At 43.8% G+C, this 20070-nt stretch overlaps 2 protein-coding genes across 4 annotated transcripts in view; one reads left to right on the top strand and one right to left on the bottom strand.

Annotated features, from left to right (window-relative positions):
- Positions 1-20070, top strand: part of Prmt7 (protein arginine methyltransferase 7) — a 59759-nt gene that overhangs the window by 3164 nt on the left and 36525 nt on the right. Inside the window, exons 1-2 of one of the 3 annotated variants that reach the window (XM_052727670.1) lie at positions 12037-12145; positions 14033-14227. In XM_052727670.1, coding sequence (XP_052583630.1) covers positions 14133-14227 — 95 coding nt within the window. In that variant the 5' untranslated portion in view covers positions 12037-12145; positions 14033-14132. Of the gene's footprint in view, positions 1-12036; positions 12171-14032; positions 14228-20070 lie in introns of those variants that run through there. The other 2 variants (XM_052727668.1, XM_052727669.1) reach the window with 2 other exon arrangements.
- Positions 1507-12088, bottom strand: Slc7a6os (solute carrier family 7 member 6 opposite strand). Its single transcript, XM_052727681.1, has 5 exons — positions 11778-12088; positions 11429-11695; positions 5609-5818; positions 2977-3097; positions 1507-2205 (listed from the first exon to the last, which is right to left on the bottom strand). Exons 1-5 carry the CDS (start codon positions 11967-11969, stop codon positions 2078-2080), a joined length of 918 nt encoding a protein of 305 aa, XP_052583641.1. The 5' UTR covers positions 11970-12088; the 3' UTR covers positions 1507-2077.

Below are 20070 nucleotides of genomic sequence, written 5' to 3'. Positions count from 1 at the left end.
TATTGATACTCAGAATAAAGTAACTGGGATAGTTTGAGTACACAAATAGATCACTTTGACGTTTAATAACTCCTTGTAGGTAGGAACTACCATTTAGGTAAAGGCTTATAGTTAGACAGTGAAAGAATGAGTAGAGAGAGCCGGGAGGTGGTGACTCATGCCTTTAATCCCAGCACTTGGGAGGCAGAGCCAGGCAGATCTCTGAGTTTGAGGCCAGCCTGGTCTACACAGAGAGATCCAGGACAGGCACCAAAACTATATAGAGAAACGCTGTCTCAAAAAACAAACAAAAAAAAAAAAAAAAAAAAAAGAGAGAGAAAAAGAAGAATGAATAGAGACTTATGAACTTGTAAGTAGTGGTAAGAAAGCATCTGTGTAATTTACTTTCCCATGGATCAGCTATCACAGGACGAGAGGGCATTTGCTGAATTGAATGTTCTGAGTGTTATTTCCCTAAACCTATAGTATCTACCACAGTAACTACTAGCCACATGTAGCTATTTGATAGCTTGCACCTGTAATATTAGCACTTGGAAGACAAAGGCAAGATTACTAGTTTTTAAAAAATCAAAATAGTCAGGGGGGTGGTGGCCCATACCTTTAATTCCAGCTCTAGGGAGGCAGAGGCAAATAGATCTGAGTTTGAGGCTAGCCTGGTCTACAGAGTGAGTTCTAGGACAGCCAGGGCTATACTGGGAAACCCTGTCTTGAATCTTCCCCAACCAAAAGAAAAAACAAAACAAAACTCTTAATGTTGGTGGCTCAGACTTTTAATTCCAGTTCTTGGGAGGTAGAGGCAGGTGGATCTCTTCTGGTTCAAGGCCAGTCTGGTCGATACATTGAGTTCCAGGATAGCCAAGGCTAAAAGACTGTCTTACCATCCCTCAAAACAAAAATCCCCAAGGTTTCTCAGTTGCACTAATATTTCAAGTGCTCAGCAGCCATACAATTGCACAGTGCATATATAGAACATGCTGTGGAAAGTTCTGTTGGACAATAATACTACATCTAGGGCTAAGGAAGCTGAGATTTAGAAAATGAGTAGGGGGAATGCTTCTAGGAGTTCTGGCAACAAAAGTGGTCCTATTGATGGTGGGTCTTTCATGTATGTGAGCCCTGTCATCTATGGATTCAATTCATTGGAGATTTTAAAAAATATTTTGGGGAAAATGTGCCTATTCTAAACATGTACATATTCTTGTACTTCCCCACTAGTGGTAAAATTTAGATAGCATTTACATTAGATTTTTATAATCTTAAGACAGAGTACGTGCAAATATTGTGTCATTTTATGTAAGGGATTTGAATAGATGGTGGATTTTGGCAGTGCTGAAACCAATTGGCCACAGTATATTGAACTGTAACTTGTTTTTTATGAGTGCTATAAACAGTTAACTTAGTCCATAGTGTATCAATGAAATGTCTGCCTCACTAACCTCTCCCTGTTCTGTGGGGAAAACACCTAAGATAATTAGATTGTTTAAAAGAATTGCTCGCTTCTGTGTATAAAGTTATTTTTTTATTAAAGAATATCACATAATACTGTTCCTTGGCACCACTGCCAAAAGATGAGAGCAGTCATTACAACCATTATCAGAGTCCAGGGGTGGGGTGGGGTGCGGTGGGATCTCCCATAGCTCAGGCAGGGGAGCCACTGTTGCCCTTGTAGAGATGACCTTCCTCTCACAAGCTCCTTTTAGGCTTGAGCAGAAAAGCAGAATGACAGAAAAACCACCTGAGCTGGAGGTTTTACATCGTTTTATTTTCCAGACGGTAGGATCACTTACTATTTTTGTTCTTTTAATAGAATCTTATTTTGCCCAGGTTAGCCTAGAACTTCCTAGGCTAGCCTGGCATTTTCAGTGCTCCTTTTGCTCCCAGATTCTTGAATGCTGGAAATTACAGGCATGAGCCAGCATTCTTGGCTTCACTTAGCACTTACAAGCAGAAGAGCCCTTAGTTGGTCTTTACTGTGCTGGGGTAGTTTTTCTTTCTACATGTTCAGTTAGGCATCCTAAGATGATGATAGTGTAGTCACTGAGCCCTCAAGGGCTTGTGGAAGAATCTCATGAGACCATCAGTCTGAATCCAGATCATGAGGGTTATCATAGCCAAACTCCTTCTGCACGTCCAAAGGGTACTTGCTCCACACCAAGTGCCTGCTGTCTCTTTCCTCCTCACTGAAGCTGTTGTATTCATTAGAGCCTATAAGGAGATAAGGATTTTATTATCCATTATAAAATACACGCTCAAGCCTATATATATATTGGAAGTTGGTTCTCCTTCCACAGCAAGGGTTCTGGAGATCCAACTTGTATTGCCAGACTTGCTGGCTGATATGTTAATACTCTTTTTTGAGAAAGGGTTTCTCTGTGTAGCCCTGGTTGACCTGGAACTCACTTTGTAGACCAGACTGGCCTTGAACTGAGATTCACCTGTCTGTCTCCCAAGTGCTGGAATTAAAGGCTTTTTCTTACTTTTTAATGTATTTGAGCATTTTTCCTGAATGTATGTATGTGCATCCCATGTAGGCCTGGTGCCCACAAAGGTCAGAAGAGAGTTCCCTGGAATTAAGGATGGTTATGAGCTGCCATGTCAGTACTGGGAACAGAACCCAGATCTTTCTAAAAGCAGCCAGTGTTCTTAGCCACTGAGCATTTCTCCAACCCTGTTAATACTTTCTTGCTTGATGGGAGTAGGGAAAAGAATGGGCTATACCTTTTACTAAATGCTAAAGTTGATCCAATATTGTCTCATTTTTAGAGAGAAACTGATGTTCAAAGAAGTGAAATAACTTCCCATACATAGGCAGTAACAACTAAGAATTAGAACCTAGGACTGAAAAGATAATATACCCTCGAAGTTCCCCTGGAAAAAGAGGGAAAACCAGCCATTTGCAGCATACCCATCAATTAATTACATCTTCATCTCAATCTTGACTCCTATCAGTCCCTCCCCACCTGGGTTGCTACCTACCTCTAGAATCTTCATCTCCATCACTGCTTTTTTCATCTGGGTACTCATTGCGCCAATTATTTTCACTGTTTTCATCATCTTCATCATCATATGTGTCTTCTGGTTGCTGATCATCATTCACCTGAACGTCTCAACATAAACACAAGTTTAAGTCTAAAACCTCTAAGTTATGCTCCTTAGGGGAAGCTACTGGCATACCATCTTGGGGAGATTCAAGTAAAGGAACAATGTAAAAATGGTAGTTCATCTGACTGCTTTACAAGAGACTATGTAATCTTAGGCTATGAAGGGGTTATAAGAGCCTAACTTCACTCAAGAGATATTACATTCCAATGTCATTAGAGGGGAATGAGTAAAAGGTAATGGCATCCATCTACAAATTCCTGAAGGACTATCAGGTGGGAAAAGGATTTTATGACTGGGTAATGCCAAAGGTCAGGATCAAAAACAGTAAATAGTACAGGAAAGCAGGATTAGAGACCACATAGTGGTCTAAGGTGGGTGCCATCTGCAAAATTGGTTAACAGAGGCCCCCAAGGGCACCCAGAGATACATGCACATCCACTCAGACATATACATAGACTTCTTTATACACAAAAATTAAAAAACAAACAAAAAAAACTTCAACATTTGTTTTTTGAGACAGGGTTTCTCTGTGTAACAGCCCTGGCTATCCTAGAACTTGATCTGTAGACCAGACTGGCCTCAAACTCAGAGATCTACCTGCTTCTGCCTCCTGAGTGCTGCCACTACCTCCCAGGAAACACCAGCACCTCCCAGTAAGCACTTGATGTTTTTGAGGAGGACTTAGGTTCAATTCCCAGCACCTACATTATGGCTTACAATTTTCTGTAACTTCACTAATACCCTCTTCTGTCTACTTTGGGCACCAGCATGCAAGTGTTTTGAAAAGTGGTAGGCTGGAGAGATGGCTCAGTGGTTAAGAGCACTGGCTGCTTTTCCAGAGGTTCTGAGTTCAATTCCCAGCAACCATATGGTGGCTCACAACCATCTATAATGAGATCTGGTGCCCTCTTCTGGCCTGTAGACGTAATAAAAGGTTTTTTTTTTTTTTTTCTTTCTTTCTTTTCATTTTTCTTCAAGACAGGTTTCTCTGTGAAGCCATAGCTGTCCTAGAACTCGCTCTGTAGACCAGACTGGCCTGGAACTCACAGACATCAGCCTTCCTCTGCCTCTCAAGTGCTTGGATTCTTGACACCATTGTCCAGCAAGTATTTTTGTTCTTATTCATGTCAATGTCTGGTTTTGACAATTCTGGGAATTGGACCTAGGTCCTTTAAAAAAAACATTAAGACTCAAAAACACCTGAAAATTCATTATGAACAAAACTTTCAATGTAGGTAGCCCAACAAACACATTTGCTAATAAACAAGGGTTTTTACAAAGGATTTAGAATTTTCCTTCTAAGCAAAAATAAGAACTAGAATAATGTTTATTAAGAGTGGAATCCAGCCAGGCAATGGTGGCACACACCTTTAATCCCAGCACTTGGGAGGCAGAGACAGGTGGATCTCTGTGAGTTTGAGCCCAGCCTGCTCTACAAAGTGAGTTCCAGGAACAACCAGAGCTATTACACAAAGAAACCCTATCTTGAAAGCCAAAAACAAAGCAAAAAACTCTCAAATATCAAGAGTGGAGAGTGGAGTTCACAGCCATGTGGTGTTACATGCTTGTAATCCCAATATTGGGGAAGCTGAGGCAGTTTAGACTGCCAAAATTCAAGGCCTGCCTGGACTACATAGTGATACTGTTTCAGAAAAATAGGGGACTAGAAGATGGCTTAGTGGATAAAATACTTGCTGTACAAGCTTAGGCATCAGAGTTTGGATATTCAGAACCCATGTAAAGCTGAGTGGGCTAGGTAGCCTGCCTGAGACCCCCCCCCCCCCCCCAGAAATAGGAATCTCTGGGACAAGCTGTCTTGTTAGTTTAGTTGGAATTGGAGAGCTCTGGCTTCAGTGAGATACCCTGCTTCAAGGAAGACAATGTTAACTTTGGGCTTCTGTGTGCTCCAATAAACAGGAACATGCATTTACACACACATGCCCCACAAACTTTTTAAAGGAGGGGGATGAAGGAAGCAAGAAATGGTGGCATAAATCCCAGCATTTGTGTTTTGGAGATAGAAGAATCAGAAATTTATTCTTAGGTATACGTGAGTTATAGCCTGACCTATATGAGACCTGTCTCAACAAAAAAAGGATAGCAAGATGACTTAGTGGTTAGAGGTGCTTGCCACCAAGCCTGATGACCTAAGTTTGATCCCAGGAACCAACATGGTAGAAAGAGCAAGTTGTCCCCTGACTTCACACATGGACCATGGCAGACACACTAAATAAAATTCATTTAAAAATTTAAGAACAAAACCGCCGGGTGGTGGTGGCGCACGCCTTTAATCCCAGCACTCGGGAGGCAGAGCCAGGCGGATCTCTGTGAGTTCGAGGCCAGCCTGGGCTACCAAGTGAGTTCCAGGAAAGGCGCAAAGCTACACAGAGAAACCCTGTCTCGAAAAACCAAAAAAAAAAAAAAAAAAAGAACAAAACCAAAAAAGAGTAGGGTATAGGAAGTCCAAATACCCTGATACACGTCCTTCTCCTCCTAGACCCCTTACCAGCTCCCACTCCTGGCTGTAGGGCTGCACAGACAAGATGTTTTCAATCCATCCTGGAGGGGCCATCTCCATATAGTAAATGTCATATACATAGTCATCATTATGCTTTGGTTCCTTTTGGTGTTCCACTCGTGGTCCATCTTCAGATACAGTCAGCCTCTCACGGATCAACTCTACCGAATTGCAGAGGATCACATCTGGATCAGATGTCTACAAAGAAGACAGATGATAGCAATAAGACTTAATGTTCGTTCTGCTGGATGGTGGTAATGCACACCTTTAATTTCAGCACTCAAGAGGCAGAGGCAGGCAGATCTCTGTGAGTTCAAGGCCAGCCTGGGCTACAGAGAGAGTTCCAGGACAGGCTCCAAAGCTACACAGAGAAACCCTGCCTGGAAAAACAAAAACAAAAAAACAAAACAACAACAACAACAACAAAAAACCCTTAATGTTCTAAGGATTGGGTAAATGAAGGCCTGTTATTGTTTTTCATGCTGTGTACAAGATACATTTTGTTGTTTTGAGACAGGGTTTCGCTATGTAGCCCTGACTGGCAGGGAACTTGCTATACAGACTAGACCGGCCTCTGCCTCCCAAGTACTGGGACCTCAGGTCTCTTTCTACCTGCTTCTACAGGTCTTTTGAATACTCTTTGCTATTATGTTCTTCCTTGGGGATCCATAGGTCCACATAGGGCCTACTAAATCCGTCATCTGGCTCATCCTAATTGACCAATATCTTAAATTTAATAAAAACTAGACTCATCTATAATCTCTCTGCCAGAAGAAAGAGCTTGAAAACACAAAAATCCCAGAAAAGAACTAGCCCAGGTTAAGATGTTCTCTAGCTGACTACAGGGCCTGGGTCATCTGGAAGCTGCAGGGAAATGATGCAGATGGCCCCTCTGAACAAGTTCATCACAGGAAGCTACACAGCTCAAACCAGTTACCATACAAAAGTAGGAATGTTCCATGACCAAAGCACACAGAGGGAGACTGATATCACATACAAACCAAGGGGAAATTTCCCTTGCTCTAAAGTCACAAAGGAATTAGTGGTACAAGCTTTTGTGTAGGCTTTTGCTCCTCAAAGATTTTTTAAGTGTATGAGTGTTTTGCCTATATGTATGTATATGTACCACATGTATATGTGGTGCCTTCAGAGGTCAGAAGAGAGCGTTGGACTCCCTGATATCCGAGTTACAAATGGTTGTGAGCTGCTATGTGGGTGTTGGGAATTGAACCTAGGTCCTCTGCAAGAGCAACAAGTGCTCTTTATGAGGAGAGTTCTGGCTCCAACTAATAGATCCCCACCTGATCCACTAAATTATGTAGTCATTAAGTTTCTAAGACTAACAAAAGTGCCAAACAATTTTATATTCAGAGTAAATTAACCAGCTTCCTTCTAGTTACTTTCAGGTTGTGGGTAAACTAAATGATTTTTTTTTTCAGTGCTGAAATTTGAATTGAGGGCATTATACAAGCTAGATAAAAGTGCTTTATCACTGATCTTTACCCCTAAATTTCTAGTTTACTTTTAGGTGGCTGTGTTGTTTTTCATGAACTCTTATAACTTTTGTTACTGGTCTGAACTATGTCAGCCCAGACTGGCCTCAAACTCTTGGAAATCCTGCTTCACTTTCCTAAATGCTGGGATTATAGGCATTGAGTCACTATACTTTGTAGAAAAATTAAATTTTTTACTACAGTTGTATGTGTCCTAGTTAGTTTAAACTGTAAACTTCACATAGCTTAGAGTCACCAGAGAAGAGGGATTGTGCAGACTGGCCAGTGGCCCTGTCTGTGAGTGATTACCTTGTTAATTATAGAAGGGCACAGACTATGCTGTACCATTTCCTGAACAGGGGTTTGGCTACAAAAGAAAGCTAAACATAAGCCTGAGAGAGCAAGACACTCAGAAGCACTTTCCAGCATGGCACAGTGGCGCACAACCTTTAATCCCAGCACTCAAATGACAGAGGCAGACATACATCTCTGAGTTCAAAGCCAGCCTGGTCTATATACTGAGTTTTAGGATAGCCAGAGCTACATAGTGAGACCCTGTTGGAGCTTACCTAGGTTTCCTAGTGGCTTTACCCAGCAGGACTGCATAAGAGGATGATTGGACCACAGGCCTGAGTACCAGGTGTTTGGAAGGGTCTACACTTGGCTGTACCTAGCAAGGGGAGGTCCTTTGCCCCTCCCCTTGGCATTGTTATAAAAAGCACTTTTGAATAAAGCTCTGGATCTAATGGACAAGGATTTAGGTCCTTCCGAGGCTATTCTGTGTTTCTGTCTGTCTCTCTAGCTATATTTCTATCTAATATTTCCTGCTGCTCCTGCTCGAGTACCCTGGGGAGAAGTGGGGGTGGGATGGCCCCCCACAAGACCCTGCCTCCAAAAAACCCAAAACTACAAGGAAAGAAGCATTTTACATGGTTTCTGCTACAAGTTCCTGCCTTTCCTAAAACCTTTACTACCCTGTTACTTTTGTACAAAATGCATCACAGCAACAGAAAGGAAACCAGGACAGTACTGCCATGTGCACAATCCTAGGGATTGAACTCAGGTTGTACCTTTACCTGCTGAGCAACCTCACCATTCTTTGGAAAAATTATTTTTTTTTTGGTTTTTCGAGACAGGGTTTCTCTGTGTATCTTTGCGCCTTTCCTGGAACTCACTTGGTAGACCAGGCTGGCCTCGAACTCACAGAGATCCGCCTGGCTCTGCCTCCCGAGTGCTGGGATTAAAGGCGTGCGCCACCACCGCCCGGCGGAAAAATTATTTTTAATGTCTGCATATATGCCCTCATATTTTCAGTTATATACACAGAGCACATTCTACTGCTAAACACATATTTCCCATGTTGTTCTTAAAACTCCAAACGATTGTGTATGTCTATTCCTTTAAAATTTTTGTGTGTTATGCACATATGGCATAGTCTGTGCCCTTCTATAATTAACAAGGTAATCACTCACAGACATATGTATGTCTATATGTATACCACTTGTACACTGTGCCCAGATTCCAAAAGGTACTGGATCCACTTAAACCAGAGCAACAGGAAGTTTTAAGGGGCCTTATGTGGGTGCTTGGGAACCAAACCCAGGTCCTCGTGATGAAACAGCAAAAACTGCTGATCCATCTCTATAGCCCCATGTATATCTATTTATTGAATTAATTATTAGCCTCTATAAGCAGTATCACAATGAATGTGTCCTGCCTTTGAAAAATGGTGATAATCTTGGAGAAAACAAGCCCTTACATAGTTTCACTGCCACTCCATTTAAAAAGTAGAGATGACCCAGAGAAGCACCAACACTTAACACTATCTGAGGGCTGCATATCAATCAACCAATGGAAGGAAAGGAACTTGCTCTGGCCCACTGACTATAGGTACAAATTATCTTTCCTAGGAAAAACAAACACACATGTGGCTACCTGCAATACTAGATTCTGTTTCCTTAGCGTAACACAAAGCTTAATCACCTATGACCTATGGAATGCAGAAGACCTACAGCTTTACCATGCCTTCCTTCTTTCCCAGCTGTTTTATTTCTAATCAGTGGTTCTCAACTTGTGCGTTTTGATCTTCTTGGGGGATGGCATATTAGATATCCTACATATCAGATATTTACATTACGATTCATAACAGTAACAAAATGACACGAAGTAGCAACAATTTTTTTTCTCCCATTTTTCCAGAGACAGGGTTCACTGTGTAGCCTTGGCTATCCTGGAACTAGCTCTGTAGACCAGGCCTGCCTTTACCACCTGAGTGCTGGGATTAAAGGCATGTGCCACCACTACCTGGTTCAACAAAATAACTTTATGGTTGGAGGTCACCACAACGTGAAGAGCTATATTAAAGGGTCAGAGCATTAGGAAGATTGAGAACTACTGCTCTAATGTGGTAACATCTTCACAAATTAAGGTTATCTACTTTTCCAAGTACTATGCTTGCTTTTCATGGGTCACCCTAAGAAACTCCAGGTTTTTTGTTTTTTTTTTGGTTTTTCAAGACAGGGTTTCTCTGTGTAGCTTTGCGCCTTTCCTGGATCTCGCTCAGTAGACCAGGCTGGCCTCGAACTCACAGAGATCCGCCTGGCTCTCCCTCCCGAGTGCTGGGATTAAAAGCGTGCGCCACCACCGCCCGGCGAAACTCCAGTTTTTTAAGTTTATGCGATCAAACTAATTTTTATCAAGCACACAAAGCAGCTAGTGGCTACTAGCCTTCCAGGCACACCAGTACCAATACTTAACATTTAACAAGTATTTATCATATATTCATCAGGAAGCACTGTTCTAAGCCTTCCTATATATTAAATTATTCACCTCTCCAGAAAGGAAGCATGTGGTCAGACATTCATAAAATATACAAAGCCAGGTGTAGAAGTGTACGCCTTTAATCCCAGTACGTGGGAGGCAGAGGCAGGCAGCTCTCTGTAAGAACTTGGTCTTCATAGTGAGACCCTATCTCAGAAAGAAAGAAACTGACACAAAAGTCCAGGTAACACAGCTAGAAACATCTCACCCATGCTTCTGTAAGCAATCCCAAATAAATTCATGGGAACACAGACAAATACAAACGAAGACCACAGTAATAACAGTAGAGTAATCAGGGTTCATTGAGAAGAGGGGTTCAGAAGTGAGTGGAACAACAAAGGGTAGAGGGAATGAATGTGATCAAAAAAGACAGTATAGATGTACAGAAATGTCCTAATGAAATCTACTATTTTGAAAGAGTAAAAACAAAATGGTGATAAAGTATCTAATTCATAGTATTTGTGAAGATAAAACAAATTAAAGGGAAATACAGAATTAGGCATCTAGTTTGGTGGAAGAACACTTGCCCCAAGTTTGCTCCTTAAGCAATGCAAAACAAAGCCCAAACAAAAACTTGGCGAAGTATATAGCACAATAACTTAGGAAATCAACAGTATCTTTTGTTAATGCCACAGTTGTGTACTTTTGTTGAATTATTTATCTAGGTTGAATCCTGGAAATATGATTATTAGGAAAACATAAACTTTAATTTTTTTCAATCTGCTTGCTGGCCACTATAGGGTGATTGCTCTGCTACATACTTCTGTTGCCATAGTATTCTGCTACAATACAGATCCATAGCAATTGAGGCTGACCATGAACCAAAACCTCTACAGTTCTGAGCTAAAAAACAAAACAAAACAAAAACAAGAAAACCAAAACATTCCTTCCTTCCTTTACTTCATTTGTCAGAGCAACAAAAGTCTAACATAATCTCTAAGTAATAATGTATATATTTTAAATAGGCTCAAATCTACTTTTCAAAAGGCCTTACAACAATTTTATTTGGAGACAGGGTCTCACTGTGTAGCCCTAGCTGGCCTTGAACACAAAGAGATATTAATATTAATGCCTCTGCCTCCTGAGTGTGTTGGTATTAAAGGCCTGGACAACCACACCCAACTTTTTTTTTTTTTTTTTTTGAGACAAGGTCTCACTGTGTAGTCTTGGCTGGCCTGGAAACCCCCTCCCTCCCACCCCACTGACTAAGAGACAAAGGGGGGTGGGGGAAAGGAGAGAGAAAGAAAGAACCAATCGTGAGAGGTGTGGTGGTCCACACCTGTAATCCCAGTGCTGGGGCCGCTGAAGCAGGACTGCGGTGTGTCAGAGGCCTGCTTGGGCTACATAGTACATACTTGGTCAACCAGGACTACACAGCAAAACTCTAACTCAACAAAATAAAAAACCAAACAGGTAATATAAAGCTATCTTTTAGAGTGGACTAGCCATCCTTAAGCTTATCGTGTAGAGCAGAGCAGAGACGTTCAGCACTCACTTGGCAGCAGTCTGTGGCAGCCGCCTCTGGGTCTCCCTCCTCGTGGACCAGGTCCAACAGCTGGAAGCCTGCATCCCCGACAGCTTCTGACACACACTGGGGCTCCAAACTACTAGAGATCCCCGAAGATCGGTGGCTGGAGACTACCTTGTAGCGGCCCTCTTTACGGACCTCGCGAACTGAGGCACGAAGATCGCGGCGAATACGCAGCTGGCTGCTCCGGGACGGGCGCAGGGCAGCCCGCACAAGCTGCTGGATTGGCTCTTCCTGAGGGGAGACAGGAAAACTGTTTGTATACGGGCAGCGTTCAAAGATCCTTTCCACACATGGAGACACCCCCATCTCCTACCTGGGAGCGCACGGTAGCAACCAACTGGAAAACATTACTCTCAGCCGCTGTCTCCGGACCCTCTGGCGTCTCCGGAGCAGACGACGCGACCTCGCCGCTCCGGAGGCGTTTACAGGCCAGCACGAGAGCCTCGGCGGGCTCCGCGCTACGCTTCCGCTTCACGCGCAACACCGCGGTCCTGCCGGCCTCCATAGCGACTCTCGTGGAGCACTGTGGGAAGGCGCGGGGTGCGACGGGAGATCTCTCCAGTCCCGCAGAGGGCCGCGCCGCGGGGACGTCACGCCTACGCACGGAGGCCCCGCCCCCGGGTGGTGGGCGAGGCAAAATGGCCGCAGCGTTGGCGGCGAGTGGAGTGCTTCCCCCAGCGGGTGATCTGTTGGCGGTGCCGAGGAGGTAGGGCCGTGGCTGGTCCTGGGTGCAGCCAGCTTTCGGACCTCATTTCTGGGGCTCTGGCGGAGGGCCCTGGCGTGGGTATATTCGGGTTTCCGGTATACTTCTGGACTTTTCCAGAGGCCACGTGGAGTTGTTCAGACACCCTGGCGGACAGGTCTGCCCAGACACAGCAGTCCGCTTGGGTGATTGTCCTTTCTCAAAATGTGGCTGAGCACAGAGCAGGGTGTGGGGCACAAGGGAGCCTCGCTTCAGCCGCAAACCCGGACCTCAGTTGTACGAAGCCCCAGCCTTCGGTCCCCGAACCGTTCAGCCGTTCCTCTTACTCCGGATGGCTGACACAGGGTTTCGCTGTAGCTTTGGAGCCTGTCCTGGAACTTGCTCTGTAGACCAGGCTGGCCTCGAACTCACACAGACATCCTTCTGCCTGAGCCTGTCCTGGAACTTGCTCTGTAGACCAGGCTGGCCTCGAACTCACACAGACATCCTCCTGCCTGTGCCTCCCGAGTGCTGGGATTAAGGGAGCACGCCACCCCCGCTCGGCCGGGATGGCTTTTTTAGTCTGTGTTCTTAGTAGTTGGAAACCGTTCGATAGTTCACAACACTTGCCCGCAGTAGTGTAGTCAAAGGTGTGTACCCTACGTAGACATGCTTTTAATTAAAACTCCGGAGTGGACCTCAGTGCGTTTCTAAGTATTCTTAGTTAAACCCCAGTGACACCACAGAGAAGTGTGTTTAATATGCTGAGGAATATCCACTTCGGCGCTCTTGCTCTCCTCTGTTAGCTCGTTGCTTGGCTCACTTTGCCTTCTCACTTGCCTCACCTGAGGGCTGGACCTGGATGAACTTGTGAGGCACTTCTGATCCTGTTGGAATTTCTGAAGAGTGCCAAAATTTCCAGACAGTATTATATATTTACTATGGGATTCCCCCCCCCCCTTTTTTAAAAAAAAAAAAATAAGACAAGGTCTCACTGTGTAGTTCTGACATGCGTGGAACTCAGAGTTCCTCCTGCCCCTCTCTACCTTTCTTTTTTCTTTTGTTTTTTTGAGACAGGGTTTCTCTGTGTAGTTTTGGAGCTTGTCCTGGAACTCACTCTGTAGACCAGGCTGGCCTCGAACTCAGAGATCCGCCTGCCTCTGCCTCCCAAGTGCTGGGATTAAAGGCGTGCACCACCACCACCACCACCACCACCACTCAGCTTTGCTTCTACTTTTTTTTTTTTTTTTTTTTTTTTTTTTGGTTTTTCGAGACAGGGCTTCTCTGTGTAGCTTTGCGCCTTTCCTGGAACTCACTTGGTAGTCCAGGCTGGCCTCGAACTCACAGAGATCCGCCTGGCTCTGCCTCCCGAGTGCTGGGATTAAAGGCGTGCACCACCACCGCCCGGCTGCTTCTACTTTTCTAATGCTGGAATTAAAGACATGTACCGTCACGTATTTTGTTCTGGTTTTTGTGACAAGGTCTCACAACATTGCCCAAGCTGGCATCAAACTTCAGATACTTATATCTACCTCAGCCTCCTAAGTGCTGAAATTGTAGACATGTGCTACCACACCTGACTTTTATTATAGTTCTTGATAGTATATGCTGTATATAAAATGAGATCACCCTTGCTGGAAATATTAAAATACTGATTAATATATTTTTTGAGATGGGCTATCACTGTAGTTCTTGCTGGCCTAGAACTTCCTGTGTAGACCCTGCTGGCCTTGAACTTAACAGAAATCCCCCTGCCTCTCCTCCCCAGAGCTGAGATTGAAGACCTTGTCATCATTAATAAAATTTTTAAGTGACTTTGACATTTTTGTCTGTTTCTTGATTTTTTTTTCTCCTTTTTGTTTTCTTGTCCCTTGCCTTCACCATAGGCATTATAATTGATTAGGTTTCTGATATCCAGATCTGTTCCTAAGAAGTAAATTGACAAGGCCACATTTCTGTGTAAACATTGCGGAAACAGTTGGCACCATGAAGGTCTTCTGTGGTCGTGCCAATCCAACCACGGGATCCCTGGAATGGCTGGAGGAGGATGAACACTATGATTACCACCAGGAAATTGCCAGGTAACAAGGGATGCTTCTCAGTTGGCTGCAGGTAGATAGGGCTCAGTGATGTTAATTTTGTTTTGTGGAAGATTTTGGACATTGTTTTCTGAGCTGTTGAGATGTTAAATAGGAGAAGAAAACATTTGCTGAAAGCAGTGTGGGAAGTGGGTTAGAGAGAAAGGGGGGTGGGTGGTTACTGTAATCCTAAAGTAGAAACAGTGAAGGTGAGAGGAAAAAATAGCTCGGAGGAGCTTGAGTTTAGTACCTCACTGTATGCAGTAAGGGCACGAAAGTTCAAGAAGGACCAAGATGTCTTCTGATTAGAGTGACGAGGTGGATGGAGACATTATTCCCTGAGAGGAGGGATCATTGGAAGATTGGCAGTGTTCTAGAGGGAAAGGTATTGGACATGAGATGTTAAGGTTTGGGCATTCAGATGATGATGCCAGTAGGTAGAAGCATGGGTCTTGAGACAGAATTTGTAGAACTTGGGAAAGTTGAAATTGAGAAAAGTTGCAGGATCTCAACAAAGGAGGGTATGGAATGTCAAATCAGGATTAGCTGAGGAGGCAGAAGCAAAACCAGAAGGAAAGTTAGGATGGAAAGAAAAGGGAAGTTTAGGAAAGAGGGAGTAATTGTTAGGGACAGGCTGCTAAGAAGTCCTGAGTGCTGATGACCATTAGCAACAGCAGTGAGCAGGTGGTGATGAGGGTGAGTTATGTCAGTGGAGTGGTGAGAGAGAAGTGAGTGGCTGATAAAGCCAGGAATCTGGTGAGTGGACATAACTTTCTGGCTCAGCAGTTAAGAGGATAGACAGTTCAACCTCTTGTAACTAGCTCTGAAAGATCTGATGCCCCCTTCTGGACTCTGTGGGTACTTGGACTCACAGGTGCATGTATACTCACACAGATAGACTCATACATATATAATTAAAATAACTAGCTTTTAAATTTTATTTACTTGCCGGGCGGTGGTGGCGCAGCCGGGCGGTGGTGGCGCACGCCTTTAATCCCAGCACTCGGGAGGCAGAGCCAGGTGGATCTCTGTGAGTTCGAGGCCAGCCTGGTCTCCAAAGCGAGTACCAGGAAAGGCGCAAAGCTACACAGAGAAACCCTGTCTCGAAAAACCAAAAAAAAAAAAAAAAAAAAAAAAAAAAAATTTATTTACTTATTTTTTTAAAGATTTACTTAAGTATTTTATGCGTATGAGTGCTCTATTTGCATGTATTCCTGCTGGACAGAAGAGGGCATCAGACAGAAGAGGATAGTGGATCCCATTATAGGTGCTTGTGAGCTACCATGTATGTGGTTGCTGGGAATTGAATTGAGTGCTCCTAACCACTGAGCCATGTCTCCAGCCCCAAGATTTTATTTATTTTAAAGACAGGATCTTACTATGTACCATTGGTATGTAGAGTTCTGCTAGTCTCTGCTTCCCAAGTGCCACACCATCTGGCTCTTAATTTTATGTGTATGCCTGAATGTATGTCTGTGCATCACATGTGTACAGTGACCACAGAAGTCAGAAGAAGGTGTCAGATCCCCTGGTACTAGAGTTAGACAGTTCTGAGCCATATGTCGGTGCTGGGAATCAAACCTTGGTCCTCTGGAAGAGCAGCCAGTTCTCTTAACCATTGAGCCATTTCTCCAGTTCCTAAAATAAACTAAAAAGGAAAAAAACAAAAACAAAAAAAACCTGGGTAGGGAGGCTGCAGTCATAGCTCATAGCTCAGTTGGTAGAGTGGTGGTAGGACCTTAGTTTAGTTTCTAGGACTTTTTTTTTTTTTTAGATGGGATCTCACTATATAGCCCTGGCTGTTCGAGAATTCACTATATAGACCAGGTTGGCCTTGAACTCATAGTGATCCACTTGTTTCTGCCTCCCAAGTACCAGGATTAAAGGCTTGTGACACCATGTCTTGCCTTTTTTTTTTTTTTTTTTTTTTAATGTGTGAATGTTTTACATGCATGTAGATATGTGCCTGGTACCCACAAAGGCCAGAATAGGTATTCATATTTCCTGGAACCAGAGCCACAGAATGATTGTGAACCACTATGTGGTTGCTGGGAATCAAACCCAGGTCCTTTGTAAGAACAGCCAGTGCTCTTAACTGCTGAATCATTTCTTTAGCCCCCAGAATCTACATAAAAACAAACAAACAAAAAATGGGTGTGGTGACACCTGCTGGTAATGTCAGCACTGCAGAAGTGGAGACAGAAGGATCCCTGGGACTTGCTGATCAGCTAGTCTGTTCTAATCGGTGAACTTGGCCAGTGAGAGACCCAGACTCAAAGGAGGTGCACAGTATAAATGAAGATGACTGGAGATTTTCCTGTGGTTTCCACATGCTTGTACAAACTTGTGCTTGTGCACACATACACACATGAATGTGCACACAACATATAAAGTGGGCAGGGAGCACATTTTCAATAGTGCATGAATTTATCTTAGGCTGAAATCCTAATTAGCTCCAAATAGATGTAGTTTTCTTTATTCTTGGCTTGGTTGGTTTTATTCTGAGTCAGAATAAATATTGAAAATAACATGTCTATCAACATTGTTAGGCAAACCTGTGGTGTATCTGTATTGCAAAATGCAATCCAACTGGGAAAACAGAAACGAAGTTCTTTATATCATCCTCCACTGGTAGAGTGATCTTCAGAGTATATTACATGAAAAGAGCAAGTGTAGAGTTATACTGCGTTTGTGTCAGAAATCAGGTGCTGCTTAGTTTTTGTAAAAAGCAGCACTGGAAGAGGAAATGGAAATTGAAAGCTGCCTGTAGACAATGCAGATGGGACTGGGTGGCTGTTTGTTATGGTTGGTTTTAGCGTTACCTTGCCACAGTTAGACTCACCTGAGTAGGGAGCTGCACCTGAAGAATTTTCCATGTTGTCTTGGGTGAGGTGGGAAGAAGCACCCTGGTTGCAGTGGCACCTTCTGGCAGACCCAGATGAAAAGGGGTTTTCAGAAGGAAGCTTCCCCGTTTACTGGCTTGGCCTTCGTCTTGCCAGTGAGTCAGTTTGCTCTGCTGCTGCTGCTGCGTCCTTCTCCTGCAGCAAACCAGTTTCCAAGCTTTCAGGGTGGAATAGGAACCAACCACTTTGCAGCAACCACTCCAGGTGCCAGACTGGGACTACAGGGGCGCCCTACCCTGTGGCCTAAGTAATTACTGGCCCTCGCCCCCGTGAGTGACAGCTATTCCAGGACTACCCTAACTTTTGAGACACCCAACTTTAAGGGCCAGGTAGCTTCTGGTTCTCAACATCTCAGGTGTGACTTAGCTATTGTTACTATTTTGGGTTTTTTTTTTTTCCTTTTCTTTTCTTTCCTTTTCTTTTCTTTTCTTTTCTTTCCTTTCCTTTTCTTTTCTTTTCTTTTTTGAGACAGGGTTTCTCTGTGTAGCTTTGGTGCCTGTCCTGGAACTCACTCTGTAGCCCAGGCTGGCCTCAAACTAACAGAGTGCTTGTTGTTACTATTTTTTTTTTTTTTAAAGATTTATTTATTTATTATATATGCAATGTTCTACCTGCACGTATGCCTGCAGGCCAGAAGAGGGCACCAGATCTTATTACAGATGGTTGTGAGCCACCATGTGGTTGCTGGGAATTGAACTCAGGACCTCTGGAAGAGCAAGCAGTGCTCTTAACCTCTGAGCCATCTCTCCAGCCCCCTGTTGTTACTATTTTGTAGCTCACTCACTTAATGAATTTTTTCGGGCGGGGGGGGGGGGGGGGGGGGGGGGGGTGTGTCCAGAGGATTTTCTTCAAGTGCACACTTACAAACCTTTAGATTGTTTATGTGCATCTGGAGCCAATCAATTTTATTACCCAGCTCGTTTTTGTCTTTTGTAACTTTGTCCAAAGGTGCTTAAAGGAATGAACCAGCATCACTGTTTTTATTTTTTCACAAATGTTCAAAGGTCTCATACACAGAATCACTAAATTTCCTATACCTCACAAGAGGAGACTTGGGAATCAAATGCATTTATCTCGATAAGTTCTTTAAATAGTGCACACCAGCCGGGCGGTGGTGGCGCACGCCTTTAATCCCAGCACTCGGGAGGCAGAGCCAGGCGGATCTCTGTGAGTTCGAGGCCAGCCTGGGCTACCAAGTGAGTTCCAGGAGAGGCGCAAAGCTACACAGAGAAACCCTGTCTCGAAAAACCAAAAAAAAAAAAAAAAAAAAGTGCACACCGTGGATTTTCAGTGCTCTCAATATATCTAAGGAATTTTTTGTTTGTTTTTCAAGACAGTATTTCTCTTTGTAGCCCTGGCTGTCCTGGAACTTGCTCTATAGGCCAGACTGGCCTCCAGCTCAGAGATCTGCCCGCCTTTGCCACCCAAGTGCTGGGATTAAAGATGTGCACCACCATGCCCAGCTATCTGAGGAGTTTTTAGTGACTGTAGATTCTATTCAGCTGAAGAACCTGTTCTAGACACCGCTAAGCCTACAATTCTGTTTCTCCAGAACCACAATTTGTTTTAGTCAGGGTCCTCTAGATCAACAGACTCAAAGGCATGAAAAAATTAATTATATAAGAATATCTGTATATCTCAGAATTAAAATTTTTTTTAAAATTTATTTTATGTATATGGTCCTCTATCTGCATATACACCTGAATGCCAGAAGAGGGCATCAGATCTCATTATAGATGGCCGTGAGCCACCGAGTGGTTGCTGGGAATTGAACTCAGGACCTCTGGAAGAGCCGCCAGTGCTCTTAACCTATGAGCCATCCCTCCAGTCCCTATCTCAGAATTTATTAGGGAAATTCTTCAGGTGCAGCTACTCAGGTGATTCTAACTGTGGCAAGACATGCCCCCACAGAGTACCTATAGGCCACTGATCTGGATGATTCCACGCTTAGATTCCTTTTCAGGTGCTTCTAGCTTGTATCAAGTTGACAGTTAAAATCAGTCCAAGCTGATGGTGGCATATACTTTGAAGATGAGCACTTGAGAGGTAGAGGCAGGTGGATCTCTTTATGTTCAAGAACAGCTTGGTCTATGTATCATGTTCCAGGCTAGCCAGGGATACATAGTTGGGGACCTGTCTCAAAACTAAGAGAGACTTTGAAAAAAACTAACCAACACAGTGGGGTAGATGGGGAATGAAGTAAGGATTCTTAGGATTATACCCTCGTCTTCATTTAAAGCATGCTAGGCAAGTAAGTATTCTATCACTGAGTGGCACCTGTAGCTCCTTCCTAAGCTTGGGGAGAATAAAGCACAGGAAGGACTGTAGGTGGTTCTGAGGAAAAGTGTTCTTTCAGTGTAGTGTTCTGCAAGTGTAGAGTATATACAGCCAGTGTTGAAACTGCCTGCGGTAGAGTTGGTTCAAATGCAGCTCTCCAGACTCCATTTTGACCTGACTTGGTGTATGTAGAGAATCTGCATTTCAGATAAACTTTCCCAGCCAGCTGGCAGAAAGCTGGAGGCCTCTTTAGTGCCTCAGCTTCCCGTGGAGTTCCCAGAGAGCATCTTCGGGGTATGGCCTGAGTCCTGGGTATTCATCTTGACCTTGCACAGGGTTTCCAGCTTTTTACTTTTCTTTATTTATGTACCTCTGTATGTTGTGTTGGGGATCTAATTAAGGGCTTTACACATGCTAGATGCTGGGCACGTGTTATGCCACTGAGTTCCACCCCTGGCCCCGGTTTCCAGAATTTTTTTTAAATTTATATATATAATGTTCTGTCTGCATGTATGCCTGCAGGCCAGAAGAGGGCACCAGATCTCATTATAGGTGGCTGTGAGCCACCATGTGGTTGCTGGGAATTGAACTCAGGACCTCTGGAAGAGCAGCCAATGATCTTAATCTCTGAGCCATCTCTCCAGCCCCCAAGTTTCCAGAACTTTT

This window comes from Peromyscus californicus, unplaced genomic scaffold (genome assembly GCF_007827085.1).
Source record: "Peromyscus californicus insignis strain IS unplaced genomic scaffold, ASM782708v3 Scaffold_8__1_contigs__length_139910024, whole genome shotgun sequence".
Taxonomy (NCBI): Eukaryota; Metazoa; Chordata; class Mammalia; order Rodentia; family Cricetidae; genus Peromyscus; species Peromyscus californicus.
Note: the sequence above shows the minus strand (reverse complement) of the source record. Positions and strands in the feature narration are given on the sequence as shown.